Raw genomic sequence first — 15908 nt, 5'->3', positions numbered from 1 at the left:
AACATTTCTACCCATGTTTTTTCTACAAATACCTTTTGATATCACTTGGTGTCAGCGTGAAAAGAAGAAAAAAAATGATCAGAAATCCTTCATTAAAGCTTCTAAACACTTGTACAACTATTTTTCCTCTTAATCAGCTGAACTACCTCATACATTCCCCAAAATAGAAATCAGAACATCAGAAAGATTTTCAACTGTGGAACTAGAGAAAGCTCTGATAGCATTATGTGTGTGTTTGTTGGCTTTCTTATTTGCTCTCAGAGAGGTACAGGCCCTCTCCATTGAGGATTTCATGATGTGGTGCAGGTTGCAACCCCAGTTGATACGCCCTCTCCCTCTCATGGAAGATCCCTCCCAGCACTCCTCTCCTAGCCCTGGGGTATGCAGCTTCCTTCCCACCAGGGCTCCCATTTCAAGCTCCACCACTTCAGCAGCAACTTTGTTGATGAGGGAAGAGTGCTATTAACAGAGCAATCCTTTGCTCTTCTGGAGGAGAAAATTTGTTCAACCAGCACATCCCCACCTCCACGGAGGCTGTAGCTCAACAGGCAGCAAGGGCACAAACAAGATGGCAGTAGTGTTACAGCAGCGCAGAGGTAGCAGTACCTCACATTCAGGAATTGCCTTAGTAAGGGCAGAGCCTCTCCTACACCACCCTGTTGTCAGTTTGGGCTGGAACCTGGCTAACTTTCCTCCATCACTATGAGCTTCTGCATTTTAAGAACACCAGTCACAAGATGTTAAGAGCTGATGCTCACTTCCAGATGACATCAATAAAAATGAGAAAATCGTAGTACGTAACTATGTAAGCACTGCACAACTCAAACTTGAAAGCTGTTTCGTGTACAAGCACTGTTAGTCGAGTAGGATCAGAAGGCAATCACCAGGACTGGGCCCTTGCAGTACTCTGTTGGCAGCAGCTTGCTGAGAGAAATGTTTGATGTAAAGAATGCAGCCAAGTGACTGCAGTCCAAGCCTTTGAAGATCATATTACGATGGCAAAGGCAACAGCCATTTACATACATATCTACCCTCCCTATATAAACAGGCAAATAACTGAGGCCAGAAACAGAATTCAAGGGAGAAAGAGCCATTTCAGGGAAAGTTAGAAAATGTAGAATTAAGCACCATGTGAACAGAAGTGAAGAATAAACATAAATGCTCAGAGTTCAAAAGTGAAGGCCAAACACTATAGATGTAATGAAGTGTATTTGTCAAAAAAAATAAAAAATAAAATAAAATTTTTAAAAAAACAGAAAATAAATGTGCTGTCTCAACTAGGAGAATAAGAGAGGTGCGGTCCTCTTACTACTGGATAATGGCATCCCTCAGCCACAGAAAGCCGACCAGAGGCTGCACAGCCATGATAAGACCTCACCTGAACTATGACTGCTATGGGCAGTTTAGGGTGCTGCTGCTCAGGCTATGCCAGAGCAGCTTAAGCATTTACCTTCCATCTTCTGCATCTAGCTCTGTCCCTTTCCATAGCTTAGCCAACCCAGCAACAGCTATTCAGCCTCAGGAGGTCTCAGTAGTTGTTGGCAGCTGACCAAACATTAACAGCCCAGCCTGCACACTGTGGCAGTTCAAGAGCTGGTTCACAAGTTTTTTAGCCACCCTTGCTGGTAAAGGGACAACCCTCGGGCTTGCATGAAACATAGATCAGCTATCTCAGCTCAGTCCACAACTAGACATTCATTCAGCCATGTTGACACAGTAATGAGAATATCTGGATTCAAACAGTTCCCCCCCTCCAAAAAAAAAAGGGGTTTTGTTTTTTTTTTTTTTCCTTGAAACAACAGGGAAAAATGCATTTGTACATTCTCTGAGCCTTCAGGCAGATTCTTCTGCTCCCTCCACAGCAAATTTGCATTATCCCTGTCTGTAAGAGGATTAAATAGAATATTCATTGAAAAACACGATATCCATTTAAAAATATTGTTTTGGAAAGACAAAGGCCTAGAATTCTCTCCTCAGTTTGGAAAAACATCCAATAGCATCAAAGAGTCACAGAACAGCTGAGAATGGAGCAGATCTCTGGAGGCGTTCTTGTTCAACCCCTGCTCAAACAAGACAAGGGACATTCTAGTTCAGAATTTTAGGGATGGAAATAGCCCATATCCAAAGTCTTTAATAAGTCAAAAATTCAAATCCAATTGCTGGATTTAAGCACATCACAAGTTGCGTCACAAATGCTGTTCCACTCCTTGAAAACAAGAGCAGCCTCGCTAACCAGCCTTTGCTAAGACTCACAGGGCAGACTCCAAAGAGAGGCAAGAAAATGCAGCAGATCCACCTCCCACGGTACAGATGTGCACATCAGAGTGCTGTATGGACTCCCTTCTTTACTCCTTACAACCAAGTGAAGTTTCCCTTTTCCCTTGGCTTCACCCAACAACCATTTAACTAAGAAAATAGAAAACAATTTTATTACATGTAAAAAAAAAAAATGGGAATAAAAAAAGTCTGCAGTGCTGCCCCTGTGAAGATATCCATACATACCTCATTCCATTAATGGAGCCAGGAAGGGCAGACACCACCACTATAGTCTGATGAACAGGGAAGAAGAGAAACCATCATCCTTAATGTCTTCTCTGTACAGCACATCAGATATGGGTGGGAAAGTTTAGCACAAAAGCAGCAACACTGGGTTGTTTGGGTTTTTTTTATACAGCAGTGTAAAATCTAGCTTTCTAAGCAGCATTCACTGTAGAAGTTGCAAGACTGCATTCTGTTGTTTCCCATCTCTTAATTTGAAACCATCTCTCCAATGCCTGGCTCTACTTTGCTCCTTGTCTGTCCAAAGGAAAGATCTCATCTGAACCAGAAATGTAAACAAAGACCAAGTTTGTGATCACCAGAGGAATCTGAACATCCGTAAGTCTACTGGTCCCAGTGAGATGCACCTGAGAGCCTGGAGGGAACAGGCTGATGCAGTTGCCAAGCCACTCTTGATATCTGAAAGGTTATGGCAGTCAGGTAAGGTCCCTGGTGACAAGAAAATAAGCAATATTGTACCCAGTTTTAAGAATGGTAGAAAGGATGACCCAGGGAACTACCTGTCAGCCTCAGCCTGGTGTCTGGGAAGATAACTGATCTTAGTTACACTTAGACACATTGAAGGTGATCAAAGACAACAAGCATGGCTCCACTAAGGGCAAGTTCTCCCTGACCAAGCTAGTGGCTTTCCACAGTGGCATAACAGCATCAGTGGACAAGAACCACTGCCACCTATCCAAACTTCAGTAAGGCCTTTAACATGGTCCCCCACAGCATCTTTGTCCCAAATTGGAAATACATGGATTTGATGAGTGGACTGTGATGGACAAGGAACTGACTGCAACACTGTGCTAAGAGTGTGGTGGTCAAGAACTCAATGTCCAGATGGAGGGAAGGGACAGGTGATGTCCATCAGGGATCACTACTTGGAGACTGAAGCTCTTTAATATCTTCATCAATTACATCAACGGTGGTATCAAGCACACTCTCCCCAAGATATCAAGCTATATGGTGTGGTCAACATGCCCGAGGGACAGGATGCCATCCAGAGATCATCTCAAGTAGTGGGCCCAGGAGAAGTTCATGAGGTTCAGGAAATCCACGTGAAAAGGTCTTGCACCTGGGTCATGGCAACTCTTCCATCAGTACAAGGTGAGGACAAAAGGATTGAGCACACCTTAAAATGACCTGGGGGTACCAGTGGATGGGAAGCTGGACATGAGAAAGACCAGACCAGAAAGCCAACCTCATCCTGGGCTGCATCAAAAGAAGTGTTATCAGCAGGTTGAGGGATGTGATCCCGCCTCTCTGTGCTGGTTAGACCTCACCTATGTCCAGACGGGGAATCATTAGTACAGTAGAAATATGGATCTGTTGGACAGCATCCAGAGGAGGGGCACAAAAACAATCAAACATATGGAATGCCTCACAGGCTGTTTTTTTTTTACAGTAAGCACAGTGAAGCATTGGAACAGGATCCCTCAGAGGTGGTAGATGCTACATCCCCAGAAACAGAGTCAAGCTGGACAGGGCTCTGAGCAACTGGATCTAGAGGTAGCACCCCTGTTTATTACAGGGGGGTTAGACTAGATGGCCTTTAAAGGTCACTTTCACCTCAAACAATTCTACGTCAGCACAAAAATTCAAGCTGTTAATATTATGTGGCCCATTAGCTGTTAACTATTTAACAACACCTAGCTGTTAACTATTTAACAACACTGCGGTAAGCTTAAGAATGATTTTCCTGGAAAACAGAAAGAATAGCAGTAATTGATGGGTAGAGGATGCAACATCTGTACTTGCAACCTGTAACAAAGCCAAAGACTTTCTCCTCTTGATCACTAGAAATAAGATCAAGTACGTGCAATTTTCTGTAGGGAACATTGACTCATAGTGAATTTAAGTTTTTAACACACACACACACAAGGCCAGCAATAAGTATCACAGCAAAACCACTTACAGAGGGATCAACAATTTGCACTGATCGATGCTGCAGTCAAGCTTGTATAGTGGAAAGAGACTCATTCCCCTAGTCTAGCCATAATACTTCCTTTTCTGTGACTGTATGGCTTTCCATAATCTAAAGGTTTTTTTTCCTATCATTCTGATACAGCTATAGAAACCTAGAAAGCCCATACCACAGAAGATCAAATACAGTCTGGGGGCTTGGGGGTGTTTTTATTGGTATTGCTCTGGCTTTTAGATGTAACTCAAAATTGGACTAAAGCTTCCTGCTTAGAAGTTTTAGGAAATGTGAAAGCACAAGAAAAAGATTCTTGAAGCTCATAATGCAAGTGCAACAGTATTTCTTTTAACGCTGTTTGAAGGCTGAGAGAGCTTGGGTTGTTTTCAGATTAGAGAAGGCTTTGCGGTGACCTCAGAGTGGCTTTTCAGTATCTAAAGGGGGACTGTAGAGAAAGAAGGGGATGGACTGTGATTCTGTGATTCCGTGACTCTTTATCAGGGTCTGCTGAGGCAGGACAAGGGGAAATGGTTTCAAGCTGAGATTTAGATTGGATACAAGGTAGAAAGGCTTTTTTTTTGTTTTTGTTTGTGTTTCGACAAGGGCGGCAAGGCACTGGAACAGGTTGTCCAGGACAATAGTGGATGCTCCATACCTGAAGACACCTAAGGTCAGGCTGGATGGGGATCTGAGCACCTGACTGAGCTGTAGGTGTCCCTGTCCATTGCAGGGGCATTGGACTAGATAACTTTTAAGGGTCCCTTTCGGCTCAAACATTTCAATGATTCTGCAATAACGGCAGTATTAAAACTTGCCAGATACTCCTACTTAAATTCAAGAGCTTATGAGACATGCTATCATGAATCAAAGTAACACAGCAATAAAAGACAAGTCAAGCACTCCAAATGTAGTCTCTCAAAGTAGACCAGCAACACATCTATACACCTATTCCAATGGACATCAACCAGAAGCAACTTTCCTCACAGACAGAAATATCTGAAGACACCTGCAAAATTCATATGCAGAGTCTTCCTACAAGGTTCAAGTCTTAAGAGCACCTAATGTCTTTGTTTTTCATTTTGCTTGATTGGGCTACTTTAGGCAAGCATCAGTTTTTCTATACTTATTAGAATGCAATCTGTCTCTCTACATTGACATTGTCCACACACAGTTGCTGCACAGGCCTTCATATAGAATGCCTCATCACTTTTTCACAAAGACCAATAATAAACTCCTGAGAAACCATGCTTTCAGAGTTCAAATGTGACAGCACATGAAAGGTACAGGGAAAGTCTAGCATCATCTCATTTGGAGGCTCCTTTAGGTTAAAGTAACATTTGACATTAGTATTCCATCAGCCTCATTAGCACTTGACCAGATGGCATCAACTGACTTTCCAGATTGCAGGCATTCATTTGATGCGCTTGTCAAGGGAGAAAGGGAATTGTCTGAGTGTATCACTGACACTAAGACACCAGGGAGTCCATGAATGTAGGTAAACTAGGACAAAAGTCTTTTGCTGAGCATGCAGCCTGGTATTTTTATGCTACAAAAATTCACCTTTACTTGTAGCTTAGTTTATGTAAAAAAAAAAATTGTTTTGTGTGTTATCATTTCAAAGAATTTGCTTATAGGACCAGCATGGGCCTCTGCATTTCATGTAGTTCAAAGGGCTCATAATGACAGCCAAGAAATAAATTCTACAGCCAGCTGGCAATGCCCGCAAACATTAGCAATCTTCGTGTTCAGTATACTTGATTTCCACCCCAAGCCCCCCAGAGCTTCAAAACTCGAACTGCTACTGACATTTTTATTACTAAGAGAGCAAGCCTGTTTCACCATGGAAAAAGAAATACTGCCTATTGAAGATTGCTGTCTGAACATCACCTCTACATGCAGATGTTACACAGCCCCAGTAGGCTCACCAACTTCTACCTAAATGTAGATAACATCTGCTAAGTCTCCATACAGTCCCCTAACTGCTCCTTCCAACCCACGCTAGCATGTAACTATTTGCAAAGGATATCATCTCTGACTGTTGCAAAGAAAGTTCAGTAACATCTGACTTGAGAGCAGATTTCCTTCCCAAACCCCTTGTCATCAACCTGACAAATGCCCATTTTACTGATGAAAATCTGAATTCTATTACTCCACCCAAACAGACAGAATTCAAGAGTATACTCCAGAGACAGGAGAGAGAAAAGGGCCTTAAAATGAGAAAATTTCAAATTACAGCCTGTTTTGTACATAATCGAGCCTTCTCAGTAAGTAGCTCTAAACTAGCTACTAATTACAACAGGGCATATGTATTTTCTTTATTCTCTTTGTATTGACTACATCAAAAACAGCCACCTACTACTACCTGCGCTGTACTTTCAACAGAAACTACAACACAACTCAAATAGCTTCACTCCTAAAGAGAGCTATAAAATAGGAAGCCAACAGAACCACAGTAAATAAGAAAGTAAAGGTACAAAGACTCACAGTAAGTGACACTTGCCTTCCCTCTAGGGGAAAAATGCAAGCTATTAGGAACTCCTGGTATATGGCCTGTTACTTATTTATCTCTCCATTAGGCTCTCTCTCTAAAGGGGTGGCTTTTATTGTATTATCCACTTCGTCATAAGCAGAATAGTCAGTTCAGCAGCGCTAAGTACTAAATTAATATAAATTGCTCAGAACATTTACACACAAGTCCAGAGAGTCACTCTGCCATGAGCTGGAAATAATGGTACTGCAGGCGATTCCAGTCATAGCTACAGATGCCAACTATGCACAGCTTTTGGAGCACTGTCACAGCTGCTATCATACAGCTAGTCCTTCCCCACCTCTCCCCATATGGCCAAGTATATATGGAATTATGGTAGAACACCATACAGAGATACCATTCCAAAAGGCACTTCTTCACCATAGCCTGTCTATCCCTGCCTTAAGTTATTAGAGATGGCATGCCTACCTAAGTTACTCCAATACTAATATACATACTTGCTAATACATGGAAACAAAAATCCATGACTTCTGAAAGCAAGATCAACTACTATATAACCGTAATTTGCAGCCAGCAAGATGGTCGATCCCTCAGATATGAAAATGGCTTCCCATTTTATTCTTCCGGGAACAGGAAGCCTCGGTAATTGCTTTTAGCTAAGAGCCAGTAACACAGTCCTGCCACTTCATAAAAGCATGGAAGTTACCTCAAATTCAGCCTCTGTCTTCCCAAACATTTTGCAAAATACCAGCTCCTTTTTCAGGTATGTCATTGCTCTATGTTTAAAGGTCAACATCTGCTTTGTAGAACACTACTAACATCAGGAACACATGAATCTCCAACTGACAGTCTTACATGCAAAACTCAGGAGTACAACTACTCTAAGGTAAGCCTTCACATTCTCTCCAGAAAAGCAAATATCAACATTTTTCTTGATGCTTTTCTAAACTGATTCTCTGTGCAGACTACACTCTTTCCCCCATAGCAGTGCTTTGACAGTGTCACAAATAACCTAAGAAGGCCTTGGGAAGCACTGGCACCTAAGTACATAGTACTTAGTATTTTGGTACACAAATGCCACTCATTCTGAAAGTAGAGAAGTCCCATGAACCAGTTAATTCCCACCTAGGTTCATGGAACTGAAACTTTAAATGAGATTACTCCGTTATATGAACAGTTGTTTATTCAGCCATCTTTTATACTTTACAGCTGGAATTCTGGAAACTCAAACACCACATCTTTGCCTGTGAGCTTCTTGTAGACACCAGAAAATGTTTCCACCTGTGAAGACAGACAATCATGTTTATATACAGTGTATAGAAAGATAAAATCAATGTTAACATAGTTCAGATACTACATCTTTTTTGCCCACTGTACCATTGCTATTAACTGAATTCACAGGCTGACTAATTTCTTTCTCTATTTCTATCTTCAGATTAAGATTACTGAGCATTTACATAGAACACAAACATTCTCTGAAAATATTTAGTCTCCCTGATTTGGAAGCAATGGAGATCCATAAGTTAAGCTACCCTAAATGCATTCCCTCAAAAAACAAAAAACAAAACAAAAATACAAAGTGATTGGGAGCTTCAGGTCATACAAAACAAATCAGTTAAAGATCAAAACTGGACTCTCCACTCTAAATCCAAACCCCCCGTGATGAAGCCAATATAGCTACTTTGAAATCAGGTTCTGGCAAGCTGAGCTAGACCTTCAGTTGAAAACTGCCTTGCCAATCTTTAGCACCTTATTCCAATACCACTAAGAAGAACATCTCCATTGCCACTAGCCCTAAAGCAGTCTTTTGCTGCATTACTTAATAAAGTTAGCCAAATCAGAACGCCAACCCATCTTGAATAGTAACGTAAATTTGTTTACCTTGTGTTCAACATTATTCTGTTGTGCTTTGTCCAAATGGACTTTTATGAGCCTGCTGCCATCCAGTTTTACGCGGATTCTCTTGCCCACAATTTCACTTGGGAAGACCAGATCTTCAAGAATGGCATCGTGCACTGCAGTAAGCGTACGGCTGAAATGCCACATTTGTATCATTAAAATACATCCTTTGGCCAAATTTTCTTGTCTGCTAAATTTTCTAGTCAAAAAAGGCTTCAACCTTCCCTACTATGCCTCCACTGAAACTTGAGTGAAGTGCTTCATTTGTTTGGTAAACACTGCAATTCCATCTCTTCACAGGTCATAGGAAAGAATAGAAGCTTAACTTCTGCAAGCTGTGTAGGCCTTGACAAGAGCATGAGGAAAAAATATGTAGACAGGTTTTTGACCTATGAGATCACATACTGCTCTGCCAAACAACACTGAAGCAGTCTAACTCTACACATTTAAGGACTATTTGATGTACTTCAGAACTAAGTTGTCCCACCTGCAATTTCACCAGAAGAGTCTAAGCGTGCAAGTATATAAACTACACAGAACACATTCATAGGAGAGAGTTTGGAAAACACCGCTTTCTCCATGTTCCTAAATCTAAGTGGTTTACAGTGTATTGCAAGAAAAGTCTACTTGGTGAGTTGAGCCCTTGCTCAGAAAATATGGATTAAATTTGTGTTCTTGCCCTTGAACTGTCTGAAAGTGAACCAAAATTAGAAAAATGAATCCAGGTCATTTTGTTTATGAGTAGATGGCTACTAATAAAATTACAAGCTTTCCTACCTGTGTTTTCAAGGCAGTATCGCTAATAACAAAGACCACTGTCTACAACTGCATTTCAAACTTGCAAAAATTAGCATAGATACGACAAGACGTACATCCATCAAGTTTCTGTAATTTGCAATACATATGTCATAGTTTTACTACCCTATTAGTCTGACCTAGCATCAGGTTATGAAAGGACAGTCCCTGCACACTCTCCTTCCCTCTCGCTAAGCACACAAGTATTGCTGATTGGGTACATGGATACAACTTCTCTACCCATGGTGCAACGCAAGTTACAAGGTAACAGAGGCAAAGTCTTCCAAGGGCAGGACTGCAGGTAAGTTAATTAATATGAAATTGCAACTTTAAAATCCTTGCTTGAAAACCTCAAGATACAATTTAGGCAGAACACAAGCATAGCGCCAAGACTAAAAGTAGTTACAGGATCACGCTACCTGGGCTACATGCTGACAAAGTAAGATACAGAACAGCACAGACAAGGCACTGACACACCAGCACTGTCTATCTAGCAATACCTCATGGAGATCAAACAAGCAGAGATGCCATTTAACACAAGTCACTACTGCTGTTGAACTTACATCCAGAGAGAAGTACTTATACCCTGCTTCAGTCACTCCCCCACTCACTGCATTGCTTCAGCATCACAGCCCTGCCTTTTGTACAGTCTACCACGCAATGCAACTCTTCATACAATTAAAAACAAAGTCTTACAAATTCTTGTCAGCACGCTGTGCTGTGCTAACAGTCAGCTGGACAGGTCACTGAAGTCACTACTGCTAGCTACAAACTGGCTAGAGCTTTATTGAGAAATATAGATGAGTCTTTTGGTTTTTTTCCTAAGAAATGCAATACACTGTACAAAGACTGTCTATTTACTGCACCCTTTAACACTGAAGTGGCAAATACTACTTCACCACTATTAAGCAGTAAGAGGAAGGATGAGACCATCCAATCATTTAAGTCATTTCTCAAGGAAAAAAAAAAAAAAGGAATAAATTTGACTAGATGTTACTTGAATGAGCTACCAAGCTCTGACATCCTGCATTATTCTAATTTACTTACCTCCTGGGACGTTTTTGCTTGTTTTTTGTGCGGCTTTTTCTCGTTGGTTTGGGCAGAATCCTTCTCTGTTGAAAAAAATAAAAAAGGATGTAACTTCATAGTATGTAGCATTTATACCACCATGCTTGGTTTTTCTTGCTTGGGCTGATGTCACTCGTCCTGCTTCAAACTAAACACTACCTAAATGCCACATACAGGTAGATGACATCTTAGAAGCACTAGTATATGAGGTATATATCGCAGAATCACAGAATTGTAGGGGTTGGAAGGGACCTCTAGAGATCATCGAGTCCAACCCCTCTGCCAAAGCAGGTTCCCTACACCACGATATAATATACAGTCCCCTAATTTAAAAGTATTCTGATCCAAGAGCAGCACCTACAGATATTTATACGAGCTTAGGTTAGTAAAAGTTTTTTTCTACTTCTCTGTCTTCAAGAGTAAATACATTAAAACCCTGAATTGTAGATGCACTTGAAGCCACCTGCAGTATTTTCCACCACACATTACAGCTTCTCCATGACTGTATTCATGAGGTGGTACTATAATCCACACTGCTGTGTCACGTACAAAAACATTACTTTCAGCAGAACTGCATGCTGCCTTTTACAATATGGATTACTACAATGACAGTGAGCCAGAAGCACTCCATCAGAAAAAGACTTCTTGCAAACAAAGATTCAGGGTAAGGTAATCTGACTGTCTTAAAATTACATTACAAACAATTTTTGCTGAAGAGGTGCAGCCTAGAAAGTAATTAACTGTCCATCCTGCAGACAGACTTCTAAGTCTGTTTTCCCCCTAGCACTCCACACAGATCCATCCATCACCTTTTGTGGCATAGCTTCTTCCCTAAATTCAGAACTGAGATTAAGTCACTAGATTCAGATTATTTTTCTCTCCCATTAATCATTTAGAGCTTAGCTTTTGTAACTGTAGTAAGACTACCGTTAATATTAGCCCTATTTTCAAGCTTTGCTTCTCAAACTTCAAAAGGAGTAAAAGAGGCCAGAACAAGAAAGTTGTATCACCATCCTCAAAAAACCTTCACATCTCACATAAAAAAAAGTTTATATAGCCTTGGCTGTTAGCCGTAATCATTTCAGTTTACATTCACAGAGGGACTACACTACATACTGTTGGTACAAAAAATACACTCTGTATTGCTGTTATCTTGAATGGAGGAAACAAGAAGTGTAGTGGAACACCACAAGAGACTACACAGAGACACTGTGGAATCTCAGTATTTGATTCTCCCCTAGACAAAACCACTGCTCACCTGACATAACACTGGAAACAGTCCTGCCTCGGACAAGAGACTGGACTACATCACCTCTAGGGATCCCTTCAAATCAATACTCCCATGACTTCCAAGTGTTTTACCTGAGCAATGAACACCACATGCTTTCCGCTGAATTTCTTTTCCAGCTCTCGAACTAGCCGCACCTGAATCTTCTGGAAAGATTTCAGCTGAGGAACTGGTACGAAGATAATGATGGCTTTCCTGCCACCACCAACTTCAATTTCCTGAAAGAGAAGTAGAAACTAAACATCACCCAGGGATTGAGAAGGAACATTCACTTTGATCATCAATACCCTGAATACGGACATTTGACATCCTTACTTACAACTTTCTAAGAAATGAGCACCAGAAGGTACCTATTTTAACACATTTATGAACAAGAATTAAACAGAAAAACCTGTCAGAGCATTTGTTGTAAGTATATGCATTACAGCAAAACAAGATGAAACTCATGAGTGAGAATCCTAACCATACTGAATGGTTACCATCACACCTGAAACGTTACCCACATGCTGATACCAAGTTTCTAATGCAAAGATTACAGCAATAACTGCTCAGTTTTGAGCAACTGCTTCATGGCAGTCACCTTCTATCCACTATTTGCCAAGGCCTGCATCACTACTCAAAACATTTCCTCTTCACCTCCACTAAACAGGCTTGCATCATACCTACAGATTATTCTTCTTGTTTTTTGAAATTGCAGAAGTTTACAAGGCACTTACCCCTGTGTTTAGGTTCTTGGAGATGCTCAGTCTCCAACAGAGCAGAAAGGTGAGTTGTGTTTCACCAGCTATGCTCCCACAGAAGCTAATTCAAATGCCCACAAAGTGTAACACATAAGTAACGCCACGTAACTACAATAGGCTTGGTAAATTAAAACGTTTAAAAACTCACTACAGACAGTGTGCACTGTACTTCAGCAGCAGAATAGCTCTTCTGAAGGGCCCCTTCAATGAATCACAGAATGACCTGGGTTGGAAGGGACCTCAAGGATCATGTAGTTCCAACCCCCCTGCCTGGCAGGGCCACCAAACATACACATTTACTAGATCAGGTTGCCCAGGGCCCCGTCCAACCTGGTCTTGAACACCTCCAAGGACGGGGCATCCACAACCTCCCTGGGCAGCCTGTTCCAGGACCTAACCACTCTCCTAGTGAAGAACTTCCCCCTAACATCCAACCTAAATCTTCCCTCTTTTAACTTAAAACCATTTCCCCGTGTCCTGGTATTGTCAGCCCTACTACCCTACTACAGCCCTATTTTCCTATTCTAAGGATTCAGTTGGCTCTACAAACTAAACTTTAAACAAAACCAACCCACATCACATCATCAAGTCAGTCTACTTCAATGATCCACCACTGATCCATTGTTTGTTGTCTAAAACAGCATTTACTACAAGCTAACTCTACCAGAATTATTACTGTTTATGCCCCTGACCAACACGAGATATGTCAAACATACCTACTAAGCAAATATCCACACAAAAAAGCCATTTTCAGACCCCAAGTCCAGGTTGCAGAAACACAAGTTACTCATTATAAACATGCTCACTTGAATGACAGTTTGACGTTTTAAGTTCTAGTGACTTTTCAAACTGACACCTAAACAAGAAGTTATTACAGAATGCTCTGCATTGATAGCAAATATAAGATATACTACAACAGCACATAGTGAAACAACCATAGCACGATAACATCTGCAAAAATGAACAGAGAGCAAGCTGCATAGCAATACTCTGCCAAGAACACCTGGCCTACCTTAGCTGCTGTGATGTTCAACTCCCGCAGCTGAGCCTTTAAGTCAGAGTTCATCTCCAACTCCAGAAGAGCCTAGAAAAAAAGGAAAGTTGCAGAAAAATCCATTCAGTTCAATTCATAAATAACCCTTGAGAATAAAGCACAATCAGTGACGTACATGTTCTTTCCCTGCAGGCCATGCTGACATATGCAACAACACTCAACTGGTGGGAAACATGATCTAGTGGATGACAACCCTGCCCCTGGCAGGGGGGTGGAACAGAATGGGCTTTAAGGTCCCCCTCAACCCAAGCCATTCTACAACATCCCATGATTCCAAGAACTCAAGGCAGACTAACAGTCAGAGTAGTAAGAGAAGAAATGCATTTAGAAAGCAGCAGCCTTAAAGTTTAAGCTTTAGAGAGTTGTCAAAACACTAATTTGACAACCCGTACTGGGTTACTGAACAACAGAAGGAAAACACACATACCTGGGATATACCAGACTCGAACTCATCTGGCTTTTCACCATTAGGCTTCACAATCTTTGCACTTGAGCTGAACATGGCCTTTCTGCAATGCAAAAGAACGTCTCAGTTGCCACTGGGAACGTGTCCACCGCTACAAGCACAGTAACATGCTGGATTTCAACCACACGCTTTAAAACGAAATCAAGGACAATCTCAGGGGCTGTGCAAACCCCTCACAACACTGCAGGGTAAGCTGACCGCTGCAAGGCCAAAACCTGACGGGTAAGGAGGGACGGGTAGAGCACACTGCGGCACCCGCGTGTGCTCTACGCTCCAGCAAGATCCCAAGAGCGCTCACGGAGCCCACGTGCCAGCAAGTAAGGCGTCCTTCCCAGCACCGAGGATCCGCACCTCAGCCCCAGCCCCCCGCTCCAGCCCCAGCCCCCCGCTCCAGCCCCGCCGCTCCGCCGTCACGGCCTCCTCCAGGGCGCGACCAGAGCAGGGAGGCGGAGAACCCCGCCAGTTTCCTTCCCCAAGATCCAAGAGCCCCGCGACCATCGGGCCTCAGGCAGGCGCTAATCCGAAGCATCCCCCTCCGACGAGGCCCAGGGAGCCGCCGCTGGGCAGCCTGAGCCGTATTGTCCCGGCGGCTGGGGAAAAACAAGCACCGGCAACCAGGCCCCAGAGAGGCCCGAGCTCCTACCTCGCTCAGCGCCGGCCTAGGAAGAGGGAGAGCTCTCGCGAGAGCGCCTCAGATCGCGGCCCGGGAAGGCGCTCGCAACGCCCACCGCGAGGTGAAGCCGAAGTAGGAAGTAGGGCAGAGAGAATCGTTCTGCTCCTTGATGATTCTGGATGGCTTCCGGCACCGTGATGCCACAAAGGGCTCTCTCTCCAAGTACTGGCGTGGCGCCTGCTGATGAGGTCATCATCAGCTGCTGGACGGCGAGGAAGGTGGGGAGGCTGGGGATTGGGCTCGGTCACAGGGCGGCCATGGTTGGAAGGGAGCTCAGTCAGCATGCCCCGTCCTTGGAGGTGTTCAAGGCCAGGTTGGACGGGGCCCTGGGCAACCTGATCTAGTAAAGGTGTATGTTTGGTGGCACTGCCAGGCAGGAGGGTTGGAACTACATGATCCTTCTGTGGGAATCAAATGTTGTTTCTGCATTTAGAATAAGATAAGAATATTTTATTTCAAGGTCTCATTATATAAGTAAAGGAATTTGTAGTTATTAGGTAGAAATCATAGGTACAAAGACTGCAGCTCCTGTCTGTCCAGCTGTCTGAAATAGAACTACTGGTTTTTGGTGCTGGACAAATAAGACCTGAGTAATAAAGGATCCAAAGAGGAGAAGTTAAAATAATTAACAATATGCCTGTATAAACTAGCAACAATGTATGTATTAATGTTTTATTGTACAAAAATACAAGTGGTGACATACCTAAGGATGTGCCTGAAGAGATATCGGGAAGGACTGGAATCTTTGTTTAACAAAGGCATCTGGGACAAAATGGAAGAAGCTTTGAAGGGAATCAACATATCAATACGATAAGAGTACCGAGACATCTTGGAAACAGAAACAGCAGGATGGCGACTGACAAGATAGCAAGTGAACTAACAAATTTCAGAATGTAATTAACAAATGCAAACCTCGGGTAAAATTGTAACCTGTAATACCCAACCAAAGGGGAGAGGGGAGGGGAAAACATATGG

The 15908-nt window shown here is 42.5% G+C and overlaps 2 protein-coding genes across 2 annotated transcripts in view; both read right to left on the bottom strand.

The window, feature by feature from the left end:
* COLEC11 (collectin subfamily member 11) overlaps positions 1–708 on the bottom strand; it is a 33999-nt gene extending 33291 nt beyond the window's left edge. The window contains exon 1 of the mRNA XM_032443521.2: positions 33–708. The gene's annotated coding sequence lies outside the window, so the exon portion shown is untranslated. The remainder of the gene's footprint in view (positions 1–32) is intronic.
* A 7407-nt stretch (positions 709–8115) lies between these two features.
* On the bottom strand, positions 8116–14929 carry RPS7 (ribosomal protein S7). Its single transcript, XM_015859359.2, has 7 exons — positions 14904–14929; positions 14222–14303; positions 13753–13824; positions 12075–12218; positions 10692–10756; positions 8832–8982; positions 8116–8231 (listed from the first exon to the last, which is right to left on the bottom strand). Exons 2-7 carry the CDS (start codon positions 14294–14296, stop codon positions 8154–8156), a joined length of 585 nt encoding a protein of 194 aa, XP_015714845.1. The 5' UTR covers positions 14297–14303; positions 14904–14929; the 3' UTR covers positions 8116–8153.
* Between the last annotated feature and the right edge of the window lie 979 nt (positions 14930–15908).

Source organism: Coturnix japonica, chromosome 3 (assembly GCF_054131305.1).
Source record: "Coturnix japonica strain WE chromosome 3, WE-NBRP24, whole genome shotgun sequence".
NCBI lineage: Eukaryota > Metazoa > Chordata > Aves > Galliformes > Phasianidae > Coturnix > Coturnix japonica.
Note: the sequence above shows the minus strand (reverse complement) of the source record. Positions and strands in the feature narration are given on the sequence as shown.

What these genes read in the sequence shown, in the direction of transcription:
- RPS7 (XM_015859359.2), bottom strand. Translation starts at nt 14,296, where the DNA reads ATGTTCAGCTCAAGTGCAAAGATTGTGAAGCCTAATGGTGAAAAGCCA. An exon ending in TCGAGTCTGGTATATCCCAG is followed by an intron (nt 13,825 to 14,221) that starts GTATGTGTGTTT and finishes CTTTTTTTCTAG; the next exon opens with GCTCTTCTGGAGTTGGAGAT. An exon ending in AGAATAATGTTGAACACAAG is followed by an intron (nt 8,232 to 8,831) that starts GTAAACAAATTT and finishes CTGTCTTCACAG; the next exon opens with GTGGAAACATTTTCTGGTGT.